This window comes from Cervus elaphus, chromosome X (genome assembly GCF_910594005.1).
Source record: "Cervus elaphus chromosome X, mCerEla1.1, whole genome shotgun sequence".
NCBI classification, from domain to species: Eukaryota; Metazoa; Chordata; class Mammalia; order Artiodactyla; family Cervidae; genus Cervus; species Cervus elaphus.
In genome coordinates, this window is record NC_057848.1 from 128,264,738 (window position 1) to 128,284,030 (window position 19,293).

General features: G+C 46.2%; 1 protein-coding gene across 2 annotated transcripts in view; it reads left to right on the plus strand.

The window, feature by feature from the left end:
- The window catches only part of AMER1 (APC membrane recruitment protein 1), a 29,041-nt gene extending 17,396 nt beyond the window's left edge, over positions 1-11,645 (plus strand). For both annotated transcript variants that reach the window (XM_043895246.1, XM_043895247.1), the window contains exon 2: positions 3,434-11,645. In XM_043895246.1, the coding sequence (XP_043751181.1) occupies positions 3,534-6,890 (3,357 nt within the window). In that variant the 5' untranslated portion in view covers positions 3,434-3,533 and the 3' untranslated portion in view covers positions 6,891-11,645. The remainder of the gene's footprint in view (positions 1-3,433) is intronic.
- Positions 11,646-19,293: the final 7,648 nt, after the last annotated feature.

Consider the following 19,293-nt stretch of genomic DNA (forward strand, 5'->3'; position numbering starts at 1 on the left):
GGGAAGAGAATTTGATTCCCAGGGATACAACCCTGCCTAGTTCACCCACTCCCACCACAAATACAGAAGGCTTTTTAAATTGCCCTTAACAGAGGACTTTGTATAAATCCACAAACGTCTTTAAAATCCCTTAACCCTTGGCTCTTCCTCAGCATGGGCCAAGGCAGCTGGTTCCTTGGACTTCCTGTAGTTGAATGGCTCTCTCAAATGAGTGGCCTTTTACACATGGTCTCGACTTAGTGACTAAACAACAACAAACAACTACTTCCTAGGAAACTGGGATCTGACTTGAAATAACAGGAATGCCAGTCTTTCTCATTTGCTTTGCACTTTACAGTTTACAAAATGCTTTTGGTGTTGATTATCCCATCTAACCTCACATCCCTGCAGTGGACCACAGATAGAGAAGCTATTTTGATCTCCATTTCACAAGTGGCCAAGGCTTAGATGGATGCCTTGGCATGATCTGGAACCCAACTCTGTGGACCATGGCTCTATCCACAGCATACTGCTGATCCCTATGACAGAGAAGGGGACAATGTAGAGAGCTGTGGGCTGGCCTCTACTCCAACAGAGCAAAGAAGCAACGGCAAGAGAAAACCCAAAGGGACTACCCTGTAGCCAAGGCATCAAGGTTCTATAAAGCAGCCCTGTTTGAGATTCAGTTTGCCTAATTCTTCTGTTTGCAGGAATTTCAGCTCCAAAACCCATAGGACGATTAAGCCTTCAAGTCACAAGGATGGGTAAGACTATAAGGTTTTTCACTTAGCCTTTGGTTTTCCTTGATGCCCAACCACACTTACTAGTCTTGCCCATCCTTTCCTCTAAATAATTGACAGTTTCACTCACTCCTGTCTAAAAAGGCCCAGATTGAATGCCTCCTTCTCAAGGCATTCTCTTTTCTGAGCCCAGGGATTATCTTTTTGCCTTTCAAGTTTATCCTGGGACATGATCATAAGGTATGAAGAATGATATTTCAGCACTCAGCTTAACCAGTAAGGAGGGCTCTTCTCTAAGGTCTGCATCATATTGTGCCTTCAGACTGTTATATAGAGGATTCTCTATCTGTTAGCCTAGGAGCTTCCCAAAAGCAAGGACTGGGGTTTTGAACCCTTCTGGCAGCACTGAGCTTAATAATTATCATTTAACCAAGTGTTCTAGTGAGGTTCCTTTCATTAATACCACAGAGGGGAATATAATTTCACAAATAACTCCACTTATCACCACCCCATCTCCTCAGTGCTCAACACCATAATGACAACATTGTCAGTAATTTCAGGGCTGAGGTAAAACATCTGTGCTTTGGAAAGTGAAGGACTCAGATAGATGATAGGGTCCCTATTCCCTTTTGATCCTGCGGCAGAGGACTCAGAGAGTGTGTGTGTGTGTATCATTGTGTATTTGAGGGGTAGCACTGTTTATTGTGGTCCTATCAGTTGCAGGGCTGAGCTGGAACAATGCCATGTTAAACTATGGCACACAGAATCAAAAAACAAAAACCTAACCTGAGCAATTTGCAATACAGATTTCTGCAGAGAAGAGATCAGATGATGGTATTTTTTTCTCTTACTTTGGGGGTAACCAAACATTATCATGCTACAAATTAAATATTAAGTTCTGCAGAGTGCTTCTGATAGAAGCTTAGATCACATTGATGAGTCAAGTGTCAGGCCAAGCATGGTACAAGGCACAAAATTACTATTTGCAAGACAAGATCAGGGACTCCAGGAAGATTCCTCTAATGTGGTCAGAGGATAGAGTGTAGCTGCCAGGCTCTCTCCACCCCCAGAGTGCTAGTTCTTAGTTTCCCACTGTAGGTGAATGTGAGAGTGTTTCTACAGTGGCAACCAGTCACAAGGCTGATGTATTGGCCAGCTACTCTTAGGACGACAGTGTTGCTTGCCTCTCCTTCTCTCTGTCTCTCTGGCTCCCAGCAGCTATTCTGTCTCCCTTCCCTACCCAAGCTCCTTAGGTGCTGGTGGCTACCCTGCAAAGAGAGGACAGTGGTGAGGGACTTTCCAGGAAGGGGTCACTGGGCTTTAGCAGGCTGGTCACTGATCCAGCTGTTAATCAGCTAGTCACTGGAGTGGATACATCAGACGATGGGGGTGGGGAGGGGGATATGTTGGGATACGGGATATGTTGGCTAGCCCTTCTTTTTTTTTTCTATCTCTGTGACATTTGGCTATTTAGAGGACTGGGAGCCTAGACCAGAAGGGTGTGTCTTGCATCAGGTTTGTTTATTGAAATAGCTGTTCAGAGCCTAACTGACCAGGGACATGAGTTGTGTGGAGTTGTGCCTTCAAGGAGTTCCCTTTCTAGATAAGAAGTTAGATGGGGGTCAAAATAATGAAAGGAGCAGAGAAGAAAACAGTCTGTCTCATGGTTTTCATGGTGGTTTCAGTTACAGAAAGCGAAAGTGTTAATTGCTGAGTCCTGTCTGACTCTTTTCGACCCCATGGACTGTAGCCTGCCAGGCCCCTCTGTCCATGGAATTCTCCAGGCAAGAATACTAGAGTGGGTAGCCATTCCCTTCTCCAGGGGATTTTCCCAACCCAGGGATATGAACTCCGGTCTCCTGCATTGCAGGCAGATTCTTTACCATCTGAGCCATCAGGGAAGCCCCTGTGGACCACATTAAAATCTGTTACCAGCAGAACAGTCACTATAGAGTCTAGGTTAGACCTATCCCTCACATAACCACCATCAGAGGGAGGTATTTCCAGGCCTCTTGGACAGAGGATACTGAATCTCAGAGAGTGCCTTGCCCAGAGGCTACCATGCCATATTAGCTGATTCTGGATTGCAGCTCTGGAATGTGGGTCGGCAAGGCTCCTATTCTGGGCTTTTGAAGGTCTGAGCATGGTCCTACAGGCAATTTAGGTAGCCTGAAGGAAGAAAGTGAAACTTCAGGTATACTTTTCTACCCAGTTCCAGGCAAAATGTCAGTGAGAGCCCTGGCTAATGTGAAATTGAGGCCTGGTTCTTACAGAACCCAGTGAATACTTAATGGGCTGTTTTTGCCAGGTGCTTTTCAAAACTTCTCTGTCATCAGAGCTGACTTCCCTTCCACCTTCCTACACCACCACCCCTTGATAATCCCTCCTGTGGCCAATAGCACCTGGGCCTTTTTCATATCTGCAATTCCCCCTGCCCAGTGTGCTCCCCTGAACTTAAGGTGACCTGAAGTGAGTAGACCCAGCAAGTGGGGTAGGGGTCATGGCTGCCTGTTGTTCAGTGTATGGTTTTGCTGCTTTGCGGCCTAGAGAGGGCTGATCCAACAAGCCAAGCATATGGAGTGCATTAAGATTTTCCCTATATTTTCTTTCTTTGTGGTTCAATTCAAGCCTGAAACCACAGACACCTGTGAAAACAAACCCAGCCTGGATGCTTGCTCACCAGTACTGTCTCTCTTTGTCTCTCTTATCTTCAGCCCCAGCTGTGATGCTTCCTGACTGATGATGTTATAACAGTGCCGAGAAGCCAGAAGGCTGCATTTTTTAGCTGAATACACCTGAGTTTTCCCCACCATCATGGAGACCCAAAAGGATGAAGCTGCTCAGGCCAAGGGAACAACAGTCTCTATGGATACCCAGGATCAAGGGACAGAGAAAGGGGCCAAAAACAAGGCATCTGAGGCAACAGAAAGGCCTGCATCAGAGCCACCCTCATCTGGTCCAGGTAGGCTGAAGAAAACTGCCATGAAACTCTTTGGTGGCAAGAAGGGCATCTGTACCCTGCCTAGTTTCTTTGGAGGGGGACGAAGCAAAGGTTCCGGGAAAGGCAGCTCTAAGAAGGGTCTTAGCAAGAGCAAGACCCACGATGGCCTGAGTGAAGTAGTCCATGACCCTGAAGACATTGTCAGTGAAGGAACCGGCCTCTCCTTACCTTTGCCTGAGTCATCATCCCGACTTCCCAGCTCTCAGAGTGTCCATGGGTCTTTGGAGACAGGCTCCAGATGCAAGAGGTCTGTGGCTGGAGCCACAGAGAAAGCTGGAGTTGAGAAGGCTCACTTTGTGCCCAAGCCAAAAAAAGGCCTGAAAGGTTTTTTCAGTAGTATCCGCCGTCACCGAAAGAGCAAGGTCTCTGGGGCTGAGCAAAGCAATCCAGGAGCCAAGAAGTCTGAGGGCGCCAGAGCCAGGCCTCATGAGTATGTGAGCTCAGCCCTTCCGTCCCACACTGATGAGGTCCTCCAAGCCCCAAGAAAGGAAAATGCCAAATCCCAAGATGTCCCTGGGCCGAAAGTTTCTTCAATATCAGAGACTTCTCCAGCAGCCACTGAGAAAGCAGCCTTTAAAGATCCAGAAAAAACCTTGGAGGCCTTTGCCTCAGCACTCTTGCAGCCCAAACCTGCCCCTGAAGCCAGTGGCCCAGAGGAGCTCCATAGTCCAGAAACAGGGGAGAAGCTTGTGGCAGGAGAGGTAAATCCACCTAGTGGCCCTTTAGGGGATCAGCTGAGCCTCCTCTTTGGGGATGTCACATCTCTGAAGAGTTTTGACTCACTGACAGGTTGTGGTGACATAATAGCAGAACAGGATATGGATAGTATGACAGATAGCATGGCCTCTGGAGGCCAGAGGGCCAACCGAGATGGAACCAAACGAAGTTCCTGCTTGGTGACTTACCAAGGAGGGGGCGAAGAGATGGCCTTGCCTGATGATGATGATGAGGAAGAAGAGGAAGAGGAGGTGGAATTAGAGGAGGGAGAAGTCAAGGAGGAAGAAGATGATGATTTAGAATATCTGTGGGCAAGTTCCCAGATGTACCCGAGGCCCATACTAAATCCAGGCTACCATCCCACCGCATCCCCAGGCCATCTTGGCTACATGCTTCTTGACCCAGTTAGGTCTTATCCTGGCTCAGCCCCTGGAGAACTTTTGACTCCTCAGAGTGATCAGCAAGAGTCGGCCCCCAATAGTGATGAGGGTTATTATGACTCTACTACACCGGGACTTGAGGATGATTCAGGTGAGGCCCTGGGGCTTGTCCATAGGGATTGCTTGCCCCGAGACAGCTATAGTGGTGATGCCCTCTATGAGTTCTATGAGCCAGATGATAGTCTTGAGAACTCCCCACCTGGGGATGACTGCCTTTATGACCTCCATGGTCACAGCTCTGAGATGTTTGACCCCTTCTTGAACTTTGAGCCCTTTTCTTCCCCTCGGCCACCTGGGGCAATGGAGACAGAGGAAGAACGGCTAGTGACCATCCAGAAACAGTTGCTATATTGGGAGCTTCAGCGGGAGCAGCGAGAGGCCCGAGAGGCATGTGCCCAAGAGGCTCACACCAGAGAGGCCCATGCTCGAGAGGCCCACACCCGGGAAGCTTATGTCAGAGAGGCCCGACCTCGAGAGGCCTATGCCAGGGAGACCTGTGGCCAAGAGGTCCGTGCTCGAGAGGCTCAAGTCCGAGAGGCCCAGGTGCGGCAGGAAAAGCCCATCATAGAGTATCAAATGAGGCCTTTAGGCCCATCAGTGATGGGTCTGGTGGAAGGGGCATCAGGGGCCTCTCAGACTTCCCACAGAGGAACCACCTCAGCTTTCCCTGCCACTGCAAGCAGCGAGCCAGACTGGAGGGACTTCCGTCCTTTGGAGAAGCGTTTTGAGGGAAGCTGCTCCAAGAAAGATCAAAGTACTTGCCTGATGCAACTCTTCCAGAGTGATGCTATGTTTGAGCCAGACATGCAAGAAGCAAATTTTGGAGGATCTCCCAGGAGGGCCTACCCTACTTATTCACCCCCTGAGGAGCCAGAGGAAGAGGATGTTGAGAAGGAAGGGAATGCTACTGTGAGTTTCTCTCAGGCCCTTGTGGAGTTCACCAGCAATGGGAACCTCTTCTCCAGCATGTCCTGCAGCTCTGACTCTGATTCATCCTTCACTCAAAACCTTCCTGAGCTGCCTCCCATGGTGACCTTTGATATCGCTGATGTGGAGCGGGATGGGGAAGGCAAGTGTGAAGAAAATCCTGAGTTCCACAATGATGAAGACCTTGCAGCCTCCTTGGAAGCTTTTGAACTGGGCTACTACCAAAAACATGCCTTCAACAACTACCGCAGCCGATTCTACCAAGGCCTACCCTGGGGTGTGAGCAGTCTCCCTCGATACTTGGGACTACCTGGCATGCACCCTCGTCCTCCACCTGCTGCCATGGCCCTCAGCAGGAGGAGCCGCTCCCTTGACACTGCTGAGACCCTGGAGCTGGAGCTCTCCAATTCTCACCTGACCCAAGGCTATATGGAGTCTGATGAGCTTCAGGCCCAGCAAGAAGATTCAGATGAAGAAGAGGAGGAGGACGAATGGGGCCGAGACAGTCCCCTGTCTCTCTATACTGAACCTCCAGGATCCTACGACTGGCCTGCCTGGCCTCCCTGTCCTCTTTCAGTGGGACCTGGCCATGCCTGGATAAGTCCTAGCCAGTTGGATGGGCCTTCTAGCCATCCCTATGGGCAGGCAGTCTGTTGCATATCTCCTCTCACCATGTCAATGTTGCTGTCAGTATCAGGGCCAGAGCCAAGGGCACCTGGGGAATCCAAGTCTCAGCTAGCTCGGCCTTCGCACCTACCCCTGCCCATGGGCCCTTGTTATAACCTCCAGCCAAAGGCCTCCCAAAGTGTGAGGGCCAGGCCTCCAGATGTGCTGCTGCCTGTTGATGAGCCCAGTTGCTCCTCCATTTCTGGAGGCTTCAGCCCCAGCCCTGTGCCCCAGGCCAAGCCTGTGGGCATTACTCATGGCATCCCTCAGCTGCCCAGGATCCGGCCTGAGCCCCCAGAGCCTCAGCCCATTCACTATGGGGCTCCCAGCCTTGACCTGTCAAAGGAGAAGGCTGAGCAAGGTGCCTCTCTCCCCACCAGCTGCTCCTCCACTGCTATGAATGGAAAACTAGCTGAGTAGTTATCATCAATTCTGGAGTGAGGGGCATGGGGCCTGAGCATGTGAATGGGGATAAGGGTTGGGCAGAGGGGTGGGGGTGGGGGTTGCTGTTTAACTTGAAAATCCTTTTGGCCAAGGAAAGCTCCTATGAGTTTTCACCTTTGTTTTCCCACTTCCCTTGTCTGCCATCTGTGGCCACATTCAGCTCAAGTACATCTGCCCTGAGAGATTGCTGCTTCTGTGCTCCAATTTTTGCTTTTGGGTTTTTTCCTTGTGACCCATGCAGGGTTTGAGATGCTCTAATTTTGTGCCTATTCTAATTGCCAAGGTAATGATCATATATATATACATATATATGTGTATATATATATATATGTATGTATGTATGTATATATATAATATATATATATATATAATATATATATATATATATATATATATATATCATGCATCCTTGACACAGTCTGAACCCTTAGCACCTCTGCCGTTTCTCCATCCAGTAGATGAGCAGCCAGGTCTACACTGCCTCCCACTTGGGGACAAGGAGCTTGTTAGCTTGTTTGCTATTAGCAGTGTGAAATTATGGTACAGATCCTCCCCACTCCCACTTCCTTTGGTCTTGGCATAGCTGCCGCCATCACATCAGATGTATAATCTAGTAGCCCCAGCTTGCTGTCCTCAGAGAGGATCAAGTAGCATGTGTCTCACTGCCTGTTCCTATGGACTTAGGCATCATAACCAGTGAGGGTCTTTTAACCTGGCCTGCTATAGCTTGGGTTGAAGACAAAAATGCTAATTTCCTTAATGTAATGACCAAATTCATCTAGTTGCAAACAAGACAAAATAGGGTTATATTGTAGACACTACCATAAGTCTTGAGCTCCAGAATGATAGTTTTTTTTTTCCTTCTTTGTTTCTTTAAGCTTGTGACAGCCTGAATTGCAGATGCTTTTGAATTTTGGTTATTTTTTTCTCCAAAGGAAATTTTCGTTATCTCATTACAAGGAACACATTCTTTTAATTGAGATACGGGAAGAGAAGTGGCCTAAACTAGGCTCGGCTGTAGGGGATGGGATTTTTACAGGTTGCAGGAGAAGGATAGGAAAAGGAGATTCATTCATTCTTTTCATCAGGAGAGAGGATTTCATACATTGCAGAGCTCATGTCAACTCAGCTTCTTAAAAGGGAAAATTGCTTTCCCCCAAAGACAAAACGTTCCTTAAGCCTTGCCCACCCTTTCACTGGATGCTTTAAAGAGGCTTCATGCTAGCATTCCCAAGAGACAGGACACCAAGGGTATTTAGGTTGCTGTTCCAGTTTTTCTAAAGAGCCTTCATTTTCCAATTAGCCAAGTTCTTAGTATCATCATAAGACTGGGCGTCTTGAGAGGAAAGACTGATCTGCCCTTGCTCTGCCAAGCTGAAGGACTCCGATTTGTGTGGTAATTGCAGCCCCTTATGGAAAGAATGGCACCCTTATTTCTGCATTTACACAGTTTTCATGTTAAACTAGCTTGGAAATATTGGTGAGGAAGAGTTGCTGTCAGGAAGGCATTGCAACAGGCTAATCTTGCCAGGCTCTGTCTCTCATTAATCACTAATACGGAGGGGTCCTATTAAATTTCACCATTGGAAATGGTATATGAAACTTTTTACCTATATATGTTGACCCAAATTATGATCCTTGCTCCCTTGATCCTGTCCCCATCCTCCACCCATCTCCATGCCTATTAAGAGGTAAACAGGGCTCTTGCTATTCCAGAAGAGATGCTGTTGCCTGCCACCCCAAGTCAAGATGACTTTGTGGGAAAACTGCCCCTTGGCCATGGGATGTGTCTGTGCTGGTCTTTGTCACCATTTTTTGGATTGGGGTTGGCCCAGTGCCCCTCCCCACAAAAAGTAAACCTGGATGGTACAAGCTGTACCCCTGGAAGCACCACATGAATTTGCATGGCACCAACACCAACATTCAAGGGATGCAGACCAGCTCTCCAGGCTGACTTTGTCTGCATTATGAAGAAATCTGTCAATCATGAAGCTGGAGAATCAAAGAAGGTGAGAAAGGCCCTCCTCAACCCTAGCAAAGCATTAAGAGAGAAGTGCCCCAATTCTGGCTTCTCACCAAAGTTGCCCTGGGAGGGTGGGACTAGAATTGGCCTGGCTGTTTGACAGGAAGGAGACACTCACCAAATGCCTTTACAACAGGGGAATGCTCACCACTTGCCTCTTCTGTCTCTGCTTGTCCTTCAGGGCAGCTCAAGCTCCTGTTTGTATGTAGACTGTGCCAGCCACAGCAGGTAGTAGAGCCATCACCAACCACCAGAGCCTGCTGGATCACCAGCCTGTCTGAGAAGAGAAAAAGTAGGTGGTCAAACTTTGGCCAAGGGCTGAGAGCTGCCCTCTGTAGCACAAGGGCAGCAAGAGGTGCCACCTCTGAAGGGGGCAGTCATAGCCCTGACACACATTGCTGGGCTCTGGAAAGTCTCATATCACAGTAAGTTTTAGGACTGAGCATCAGCTCATGGTTTGAACGCTGCTGCCTGCAAGTCCTTTCACTTTCCTGGCCAGCCAGCCCAGAGACAGGATCCTCACCACCAGAAATAAGGCAGTCAGGGTGTATGGCTGCAGAAGCAGGCTCCTTTGAGTCTACTCTAGATCCAAGCAGTTCATTTCTGAATCCCAGCTGTGGCCTAGAAGAGGAAGGAGGACCAGCTGGAGACTTTGTGTGACAGCACAGGGTGACACTGGGAGAGCCAGCCAAGCTCTAGGCCCCTCCCCGAACATACACCAGTGTTTGCTTGGCTAACACCAAATATATCCCAGGCTATTAAATGTGTAGATGTTAAGTCCACAAATAAACACCATTTCAGCATTGCAAAGTCAATGTTTTTGGATGTGACTTCACAAGAAGGTACGACTTGGGAGAAGGTGACTGCTCTTACCTTGCTATCCAGCAAGCAGGCTTTTATATAGTGTCAGATAGCTCTGATCCTGAGAATTCCCAAATAAGACTAATCTTAGGGGACCAATGAATGGATAGAGAAGACCACCTAGAACATCGCTCCCAGGGCTGTCAGTTTCTTTGTTTTAACACCTTCAAGGAAGCCCTGCCTTGGGGCTCTTTTAGGTCCTACCCCAATCATCTGGACTCAACTTAGGCAACAGTCCATGAGCCTTCTGGGCCAGAGGCTTTGGTCAACACCAGTCTTTTCTCCCTCAATACTGTACCAAGGAGGGAAGTAACTTCCCACACCCAGGGTGCATTCCCCTCATCCTGCTGCCAGTGACTTTCCTCCCCTTGCCAGTGCTACCACCCCACCTGCCCTTGGCCCTCAGGCCCAATTGCTAGAGGGAGTCGGGGTTTAGCAGGGAGACTTCAAGTTTACCCATGTGTATGTTACATCCAAGTTGTTTTTAATATATATATATATATATCAAAATTCAATTATCTATTTTTGTATTGTTTGCATTTTATATTCATGGAAAACAATGTATCAATTGTTCTTTTCTGATATATTTTATTTTTAAGCGGTGCTGTTTACAGTTTTAGACAAAACTAAGATGACACAAAAATTGCTGCTGCTTGTGCAGAGGGCTGGCATCTCAATTGCCCAAGACCCTCGCTCTTTCCCCTCTCCCCATCCCTGATGTATCGCACTGTCCATCCCCTCCCTCCATGATAGGGACAGCATAAGATGCCCAGGTATTAAGACAAATGCCAGGTGACTCAGGCATGTGGAACCTGGTAGATAGCATGTCTTTTTATGGTTTTATTTTTTTCTTTCAGACTCACCCTTCCCTGTGTGTAGATCTTCTAGAAGTACTCATGTCTGTGTCTCTCTCTTTCCTCTTTATGTTTTCTGCTCTAGTTTTGAAACTAGAATGCCCATGTTTTGCTATTTGTCATGTTGGGTTTCTCCAAAGAGCATTTTGGGGGTATTCTCCACCCAGTAAGGAGGGCAGGAGATTTCTCAACTATTCCCCATTTCCCCAAGAAGCTGGGGGAGACAAATGAAAGTGATGCTTGAACCATCAGGAATTGGCCATCTCATTGAGGAAACCCTTACATGGGACTTTCCAAGGAGCTCAGTTGATTGTGACATTCACCCAGAAGAGACGTTGGGGAATTCCTTGACCCCTCTTGCTGCTTTGGGGGAATCTCTTCCTCTACCACCATTCCCACTCCCCTGCTGTGCTCCAGCTCACACATGGATGGAACTTTGGGGGAACAGTGACTATTAGGGTGATGGCTTGCTGGCCTGATTACCTACTTTTCCATTATATAGTCACTCCAAAGAAGAAAATTCACATGGCATGTGTGTGTGTGAGGACTGGACCTACTGAGAGGCGGGGCTTTAATTATTATTCTTGTTACTATTGGTGCTTATTTTCCCTGATGTATATGGGGGTGGGGTGGGGTGGGGTGGGGTGGAGTGGGGTGGTGGACGGTGGGGGGGACCAGGAATGTATACTTAGGTCATGTTAAATAAAATGGCTGGGGGACAAAGGAAAGAAGTTGGAAACTGCAGTACATCCTTACCCCAGGTGTAAGAGTTCTTTCTCTCCCAGTGAAAAATGGGAAGCATGGCCCCTGGATGTGCCCTAGCTTCCCCTTCCCTATCCCTGAGACATCATGGAATTGCCTGGATTGTGACCTCTCCAATCCTAGTTCTCATTGATGTCTGGATATCTTGATGCACTGCCTGTTTGTAATAACAAATATTTCTTTTACTGAATGTTAATAAACTGGGTTCAAGAGGGACCCCCGGTCACTAAAGCGCATTCTTGTGGTTTGTTCCACATCAGTATGCCTGTGACCCATGGTTGCTGGGTTTGACCTTGAAGGGAAATGAAGAAAGCAAAGGGATGTGGGGTGGTCAACTGGCAAGGGGGAAAGAAAACAGAGCTGAAAGTAAAGGAAACTTTAACTTCAGTTCATCCAAACCATGCCCCGAATCTCAATCTGATGATGTAGTACTCTCCATCATATTGCCCATGCCCTGAAACCTGCCAAGGAGCTGGCTTCTGAAATTAACCTCTGTTCATGTAAATGTGTTAGCCTCCCCACCAGCCGGGAGGCAGAGGTGTGAAGCTCTTATCCATGGCTCCAGCAAAAGGATACATTTAAAGTGTTGCAAAGAGTTGGACATGACTGAGTGACTAAGCACACACACACACAGCACATGGGCATAGATTTGACTAGACTAGTTTCCATATGTAAGACACGAAGATAGGGCTACCCCCAAGTGACCTATGGCATTTTATCAACTACCTTAAGTCCAGCACGCCCCAGCTATTTAATTCAGTTGGACTTGGGGGGAGTTCTATTGTGGTTCCCACCATGACTGATGTATTAGACCTCTTTCTGTTCTACTGTGACTAATGGCTGCCTTTGCTGTGACCCCCTGGGGAGTCCTTAGCAATACTGGAGAGAGCCATTGGTGGAGGAAATCTCTAAAGACCTTTCTTAGATCATCAAGAAAACTGCCTTGGTCAGCTGTAGTGCTATTCTCTGGTCTGCTTGGACTCTGGGGTTGTGTGTAGTGGATGGCCCTTCTTTGTTCCTCATTTCTGTTTAGAGCAGATGGAAATCTGATAGACGAGACATTTGTGCAAGTCTTTTGGAGGATGCTGTAGGCAAGCTGTTAGCTCTGTACTGCCACTACCTTGACTGGACTCTGGACCCCAGTGACTGTGTTCCTCTTCTCTCTAGATAATTCCTAGACTTTGGCTTGTATGACTTTTGGGGGCCAGACCTAGCCAATAGGAACAAGTGGCCTGAGGTAGCACTTTCTAGTCTGCAAATTTCTTCTGTCTCCATTAGTTTCTAAAAGGCCACTGAAGTAGTTGGGCAGAATGGATGAGATTATCCCAACTTTACAGATAAGGACATGGAGGCAGTGAGAAGTGAAATGACTTGCTCATGGTGATCTAGAACATTGACTGCAAGTCAGGATGGGTAAGAGGATGGGCAGGCTGGGGTGAAATATGTGTAAAAGAATACTACTAATAATTTTCCAAGCACAAAATAAATAATATAATTGATATGTACCAGGCACTAGACACTTTAACTGCATTATCTTGTGTAATGTTTACCTTAACTGTATGAGGTTGACATTATTGTATCTGCATTTTCAGATAAGAAAACAGAGCCTCAGAAAGGTTAAGACCCTTGCCAGAATTCACACAACCAGGTCATTAGACTTCAAATCTCCTGCTTTTTCTGTTGCACTTGTAGTGAAGCTGCTGTTTCTATGTACATTGGGGTACTAGGGGTTGAATCTCAGCAGCAGGCCCAAAGTCAGAACATCCTAAAGCTAAATTGGACCTCTGGCTGCCTCTTTATCTCACTGAGCCCAGCCAAGCTTCCCAGCTCCAAGCCCAGGTCAGAGGCCCTTGTGAGCCCAGGGAGCAACTACTTTCCCTCATTCCCACCTCTAGCCTTGGATCTCTGGGAATTGTTCCCAGCCAGGTGGACCTACCCCTTCTCCCATTTAAACCTGCTAATAAGCAGCCTGGGGGAAAAAGATGACTAGCAGAGTGAATCAATAGGTGTGAGCTTGGAGAACTGGTGTCTGGCCACTCAGACCTTCACCATCAATTGGAGCATTTCCTCATGAAGAGTTAATTGCAAATCACTTAACAGTCACGGTGAGAAACAGTCTCATTTTCTAGAAGAATAATTGCTGTCTGATGGGCTCTTGAAGGCTACTCTACTCTGCTCCTTCAGTTTCTCTCCTGCTATTCCACTTCCTCCCTCTGGATGCCTGAACATATTTTCTCTCAGCCCATGAAGAACCTTATGAGATTTCCAATGGGCTCCTATGTAGAACCCAGTGCCAACAGGAAGTGGATGCTCTGTCTGTCCACAAATTCTGTGATTAAAATTAATATTTATGTCCTTCAAGAGGCAGAAAATGGAATGGACATCCGTGTCCATACACAAACTCAGATGTGGGTGGGCAAGAAAATAGTCCTTGTTTGTTTTATTTAAAGTAACTGAATTCTGACTCCAAAACTCCCATTCAAGCAGAGAAGCAGAAAATTCCATGTTTTTCATGACTGGGGACCCACTTAAGTTTGGCACTGGAATCCAAGGGGTACTTGTATTACCCAAAAGTTAAGGGCAACTAATCTCTAATCTATTCCAGTCACCACTGATATCCTCATTTTCCATGCCTACAGTGATGGAAGAGAAGCTGAGAGCCCCAAAGTCCTAGGTCCTGCCTCCCTCTGGGTACCTTAAAACAATCTCCTCCCCATCTTTGAGGCACTGCCCTAAGCAGTTTTTGTGCTTCCCTACTGCCCCAGACTCAGGAGCTCTCCATTCCCACGTGGGGCTGGGAGTGGGAGGGATCCCTCTTCATTTTTTTTTTCTTTCAGGGCTTTTCCTTGTCCTTTATGATTATATATCAATGGTGGCTTCATACTTTTATAAAACAGTGATAGAGTCAGTGATGTCAGCCTGCTTTGGCTTTCTACACTGTGAAATCCATCTTGCAAGAGGTCTTTTAAGGGCCTGGTTACCTCCATGTAGTGGGGGTATGGGGTGTGGGGATATAGAGGGGCAGCAAACAAATAAACATGAATATTTCCAGAAATTACCCTGCCACAAAATACTGCTTTATTGAAGGAAAAAATTATTTCACTGTCCTACAATTTAGGACAGCAAGATTTTAGTCCCTGTTCTACCTGCAACTGATGGAAACTTCATATCTCAGAGCCCCAGGTTCTTCATCCTTAAATGAGTTGGAGAACACAGAATCTCAGACTGTGGTCCTTTCCTCACCCTTTCCTTTTTGATGCTTAAATTCTTCCTATATCATCTGTCTTGCTCCTGCTCACCTCCACTGGCATAGATTCCTGGGGCAGTTTTAATGCCTAAGATGTCCCTACTTACATTGAACTGGAATAGGCCTAGCTTAGTCTCTGGGAGTCACACAGATCCTATTTGCTATCTACTCTTTTTGCCCCATAACAGTCCTTCCAGATCTGAAGGCAGAGATAGTATTCTTTGGTTCAACAAATGTTAAGTACCTATTCTAGGTGCTGAGGGTCAAGCAGTGAATAAGTAAGATAAAAATAAATCCCTCCCCCACCCCCCACCCCCACTTATGGGACTTACATTTTTCTGCAGGTGGGCAGATAATGAAGCAAAATAAAGTTATCATATGTCAGATGGTGATAGGTACAATGGAGGGAAATAAAGGAAAGACAGGAGGTTCCAATTTAAAATAGAGTGGTCAAGAGAAGACTCACTGTGCAGGTCACATTTGAGAGAAGAACTGAAACCTCAAGGTAAGAGAAGATAATAAATACCAGGAACAACCAGGAGTCCAGTGTACCTGAAGTGGAATGAGTGAAGGGATGAGGTCACAGAGGTAATGTTGGAGTGAGTGAGATGAGAAGACTGTTGAAAAGACTGACTCCTGTCCTGAGTTAGAGGGGAGCAGAGAATGACATGGCCTGATTCTTGTTATCTGGCATTGTCTTTTTTCCAAGCTAAACAGTGCTACATCCTTCCAGTCTTTCCTCATATGTCCTTGGTCTAAGTCCCTTCCCCAGCATTCTCAATCCATGCTGAATGCACTCCACTATTAGTGGCCCTCTTCAAGTGTGGGTCTCAGAATAAGACTCTTTAGACAAATTCACCTAGGTCCTTTTTTATTACTCCTGAGCACCTGCAAGAGTCTAAGTGGTATGAGTTTTCAGTCAAACAGACCTTGATTCTCTTTTTGGTCCCATGACCTACTTATGTGAGCTTGGATAAGTGAGACCTTCTCTAAGTTTCAACATCTTCATCTATAAAATGGACGAGATAATCTGTACCTTGTGGGAATTAGCAATGATGTGTATAAAGCTTCTCTATCCAGTGCCTGGCCCATGTGGGCCCTACCCAGATGATGGTCAATCTCAGTTGTCACTGTGGCCTGTACCCTTGGCACATAGGCAACCTCAATTTGGATCCTTGGTAGGTGCGGACCCTATAGTGGTTGAGAATCTAGTCAACCTGGTCACCCTCTGTGAAGACCTAAGCTGCTCAAGAAATATGAGTATGGGCCCCTCATATTTCCCTCACTGAGTTTTGTGAGTGCCTGTTGGTGGCTAGACTTAAGCATCCCAGAAAAGCCAGAGCTGTCAGCAGGGTGCAAATAAAGGACTAACCAAAATGCTTTCCTCAGGGTCCCTCCCTTGAGGGCTGCTTTCAGGCCTTAAAGCCAAGTATTTGTAGGATATTTATAATGCCACCTCTGGGGCTGGACTTAGAGGTATGCCAGTCTGAAGGACCCTACTCACCTGGAAGTTGAAAAAAATGGCTTGGGACAGGCCTGTGCAGAGAGCAGCCAGAGTGTGTAACAGGCAAGTCCTTGAGATTCTGACTAGGTCTGTCACCAGCCCTGAGCATGTTTTCTCCCCTGATAAATGGGGTCATTAATGCCTACTCAGGCTCTCTCTCCCACCAATCCTGTGCTTCAGCAGAGACTACCTTCATTTTTCCTACTGGAAAATGCGTGTGTGCTAAGTCGCTTCAGTCATGTCTGACTCTTTGTGACCCTATGAACTGTAGCCCACCAGGCTCCTCTGTCCATCGGGATTCTCCAGGCAAGAATACTGGAGTGGGTTGCCATGCCCTTCTCCAGGGTATCTTCCCTACCCAGGGATTGAACTAGCCTCTTTTATGTCTCCTGCATTGGCAGGCTGGTTCTTTACCATTAGGGCCACCTGGGAATGCAGTAGATACTAAATGTGAAGGTACTTTTTAAAAAGTTGTAAAAGGCTACAGAAATGCAAAATGGTAGTAGTATTCAAATGCTTTGGTATTGGTTGTCTGCCCTCTATGAGTTCATTTTTCTCACAAAGTCAGGGCCCTGTGAAAAGACCAGTAGCCAGATCCCTTCTGCTAAAAATGACATTCTATTAGGTTGAAGTACATGAATTATCCAGTCATTGGATACAGTGACTTAAAAGTTTTATTTTTGACGTGTATGTGTGGGATGTATTTTTTTTTAATTGCCGTAACTAAAGGAATTCACTCTCTTAATGCTCCCAACCTCTCAATCTCAGTGTATCCCCAACTTCCTCATTCAATCAGGTAAGACTATGAATTGCTATCCTATCTCCCTCCTGCCTTCCTCCCAAAATAGATATGCAAATTATCTGGAAAACTGTAAAGCAAAGTGCCAAAATGGTTGTCATTATTACTGGCATTTTCTGTGCAATTTGGATTCTTAAGGAGGAAGCTTCGTGTTCAAATTGACTATTACTGCCCTCATACTGAGATCCTTTACTAAATGTTATAAAGGGATGTAGAGATAAGCAGTGGTATGTTACAGACAACTTGTATCAACTCTTAAGAACCAATTATGTATGCACATCTCTTCCCAACTCCAATTCAGTGACATCACATGGTGGTGGTCGTTTAGTTGCTAAGTGGTGTCCAACTCTTGCAACCCCATGGACTGTAGCCTGCCAGGCTCCTCTGTCCATGGAATTCTCCAGGCAAGAATACTGGAGGGGATTGCCATTTCCTTCTCCAGGGAATCTTCCCAACCCAGGAATCAAACCTGGGTGTCCTGTGTTGCAGGCAGATTCTTTACCGACTGAGCTACGAGGGAAGACATCACATTGGTAGATGAAATTGGCAATGATAATATCCTCTATGGAAATGGGCAAACACTACAAATACGAATTTTTTTTCAAAAATCTAGAATTGTTTCAATCATAAAGGATCTGCCAATTTAGCAGTGGTGTGTGTGTTTCCATGTATATATGTCTGACTGCACAGTCATACATACTGTGTGAAAGTGGTAAGGTAAGCAGGCACATAATTACAATAGATGAAAATACTAAGTTGAATCATGTAATACTGCTGTTTGTGCCAGTCAAAACTAGGTGAGTATTGGCAATTTCATATAGTTCAACCTAACAGAATGTCATCTTTAGCAGAGGGGAGTACTTGGAATGGAAAAGGTTTTCCTGAGGCCCCTCAGATGACCTGAGGCTGAGCTGGAGTTAGGCCCCAGGGCTCTTAGTTCCTTGTCTTAACCCTAAAGGCTCTGTTACCACTTTATTTTCCTCTGATTCCTTACCAAAATGGACAAGGCTCTGACATGAGAAACACAGCACTGATGGGGTAAGAATAACCACATGTCTTTTGCCTCATTGTCTGCACTAAGTTAAAGGTCAGAATTCAGGTCCTTATATCCTTATACCATAGCCTCATTATTCCACCACACACTTTCTCTCTTCCTCACTCTTTCTCTTCACTCCACCCTCACCAGTCTGCCTGTGTCTTATCCTAAGAGTGCCGGAAATTTGAGTATGTCCAAAGGAGAGCAAAGGAAAGTTATTACAACAGTTGGAAATAGGATCTATGAGGAAAGGTGAAAGGAAGTGTCCCTTGAGAAAAGAAATGTGCCTGTCAACAGAATAATAGTCTTCACTTATCAAAAGACTGATATACAGGTGTTGCTATACTGCTTTTTTACATTTCCTGAAGGCAGAAGAATTCAACATATCACTTAATGGCATTACCAGCCAGCCAGACTCCTAAAAAGAGTCATCCTTTCTTTTACTCAGTCACCATATCTAATAAGTCACTAAATTCTCTTGATTCTACCCCCTAAATATCTCCTAAATCAATTATCTCCTTTCCATCTTGACTGCCATGGTCCTAGGTCAGGCCTTCACCCCTAGTCTCCATGAGCTCCATTTATCTACTCTCAGCTACTGCCACTAGAATGTTCTTTAGAACATCACCAAACTACTCAGGTCATGCCTCTTGTGAAGTCACTATTGCCTATGAAATTAATACTGACTTCCTCAACTTGGCATTCAAAGACTTATATCTTATGGCTCCAAACATTTTTATAGTCCTAACTCTCACCACTCTATATAGTAGAGTGATTTCCTCAATAGGCCCCATTATTACCACCACAGGGTCTTTATACATGCTCTTCTTTCATACTAGACTTTCACCACCTTAAACCATTGAAATCCTTCTTATCCCTCATTACACCTCCTAAATGCCACCTCATCCTGATTTCCACATCATAGAAGGTTCATTTACTGTTCTGAACCCTATTCATTTGCCTCTTTGTGTTGTTACCCAACTTAGTATAGTAGAGTAGCAGCTTTTAAGAAGGACTGCTTAGGTTCCAGTCCTGACTTTGCTAGTTACTAGCCATGTGACTTCCTTGGTGGCTCAGATGGTAAAGAATCTACCTGCAATGTGGACGACCCAGGTTTGATCCCTGGGTTAGAAAGATCTTCTGGAGAAAGGAATGGCAATCCACTCCAGTATTCTTGCCTGGTGAATTCCATGGACAGAGGAGACTGGTGGGCTACAGTCAATGGGGTCACAAAGAGCTGGACACGACTGAGCAACTGACACAGTCATGTGACACTGAGCAAGTTGCTTAAAT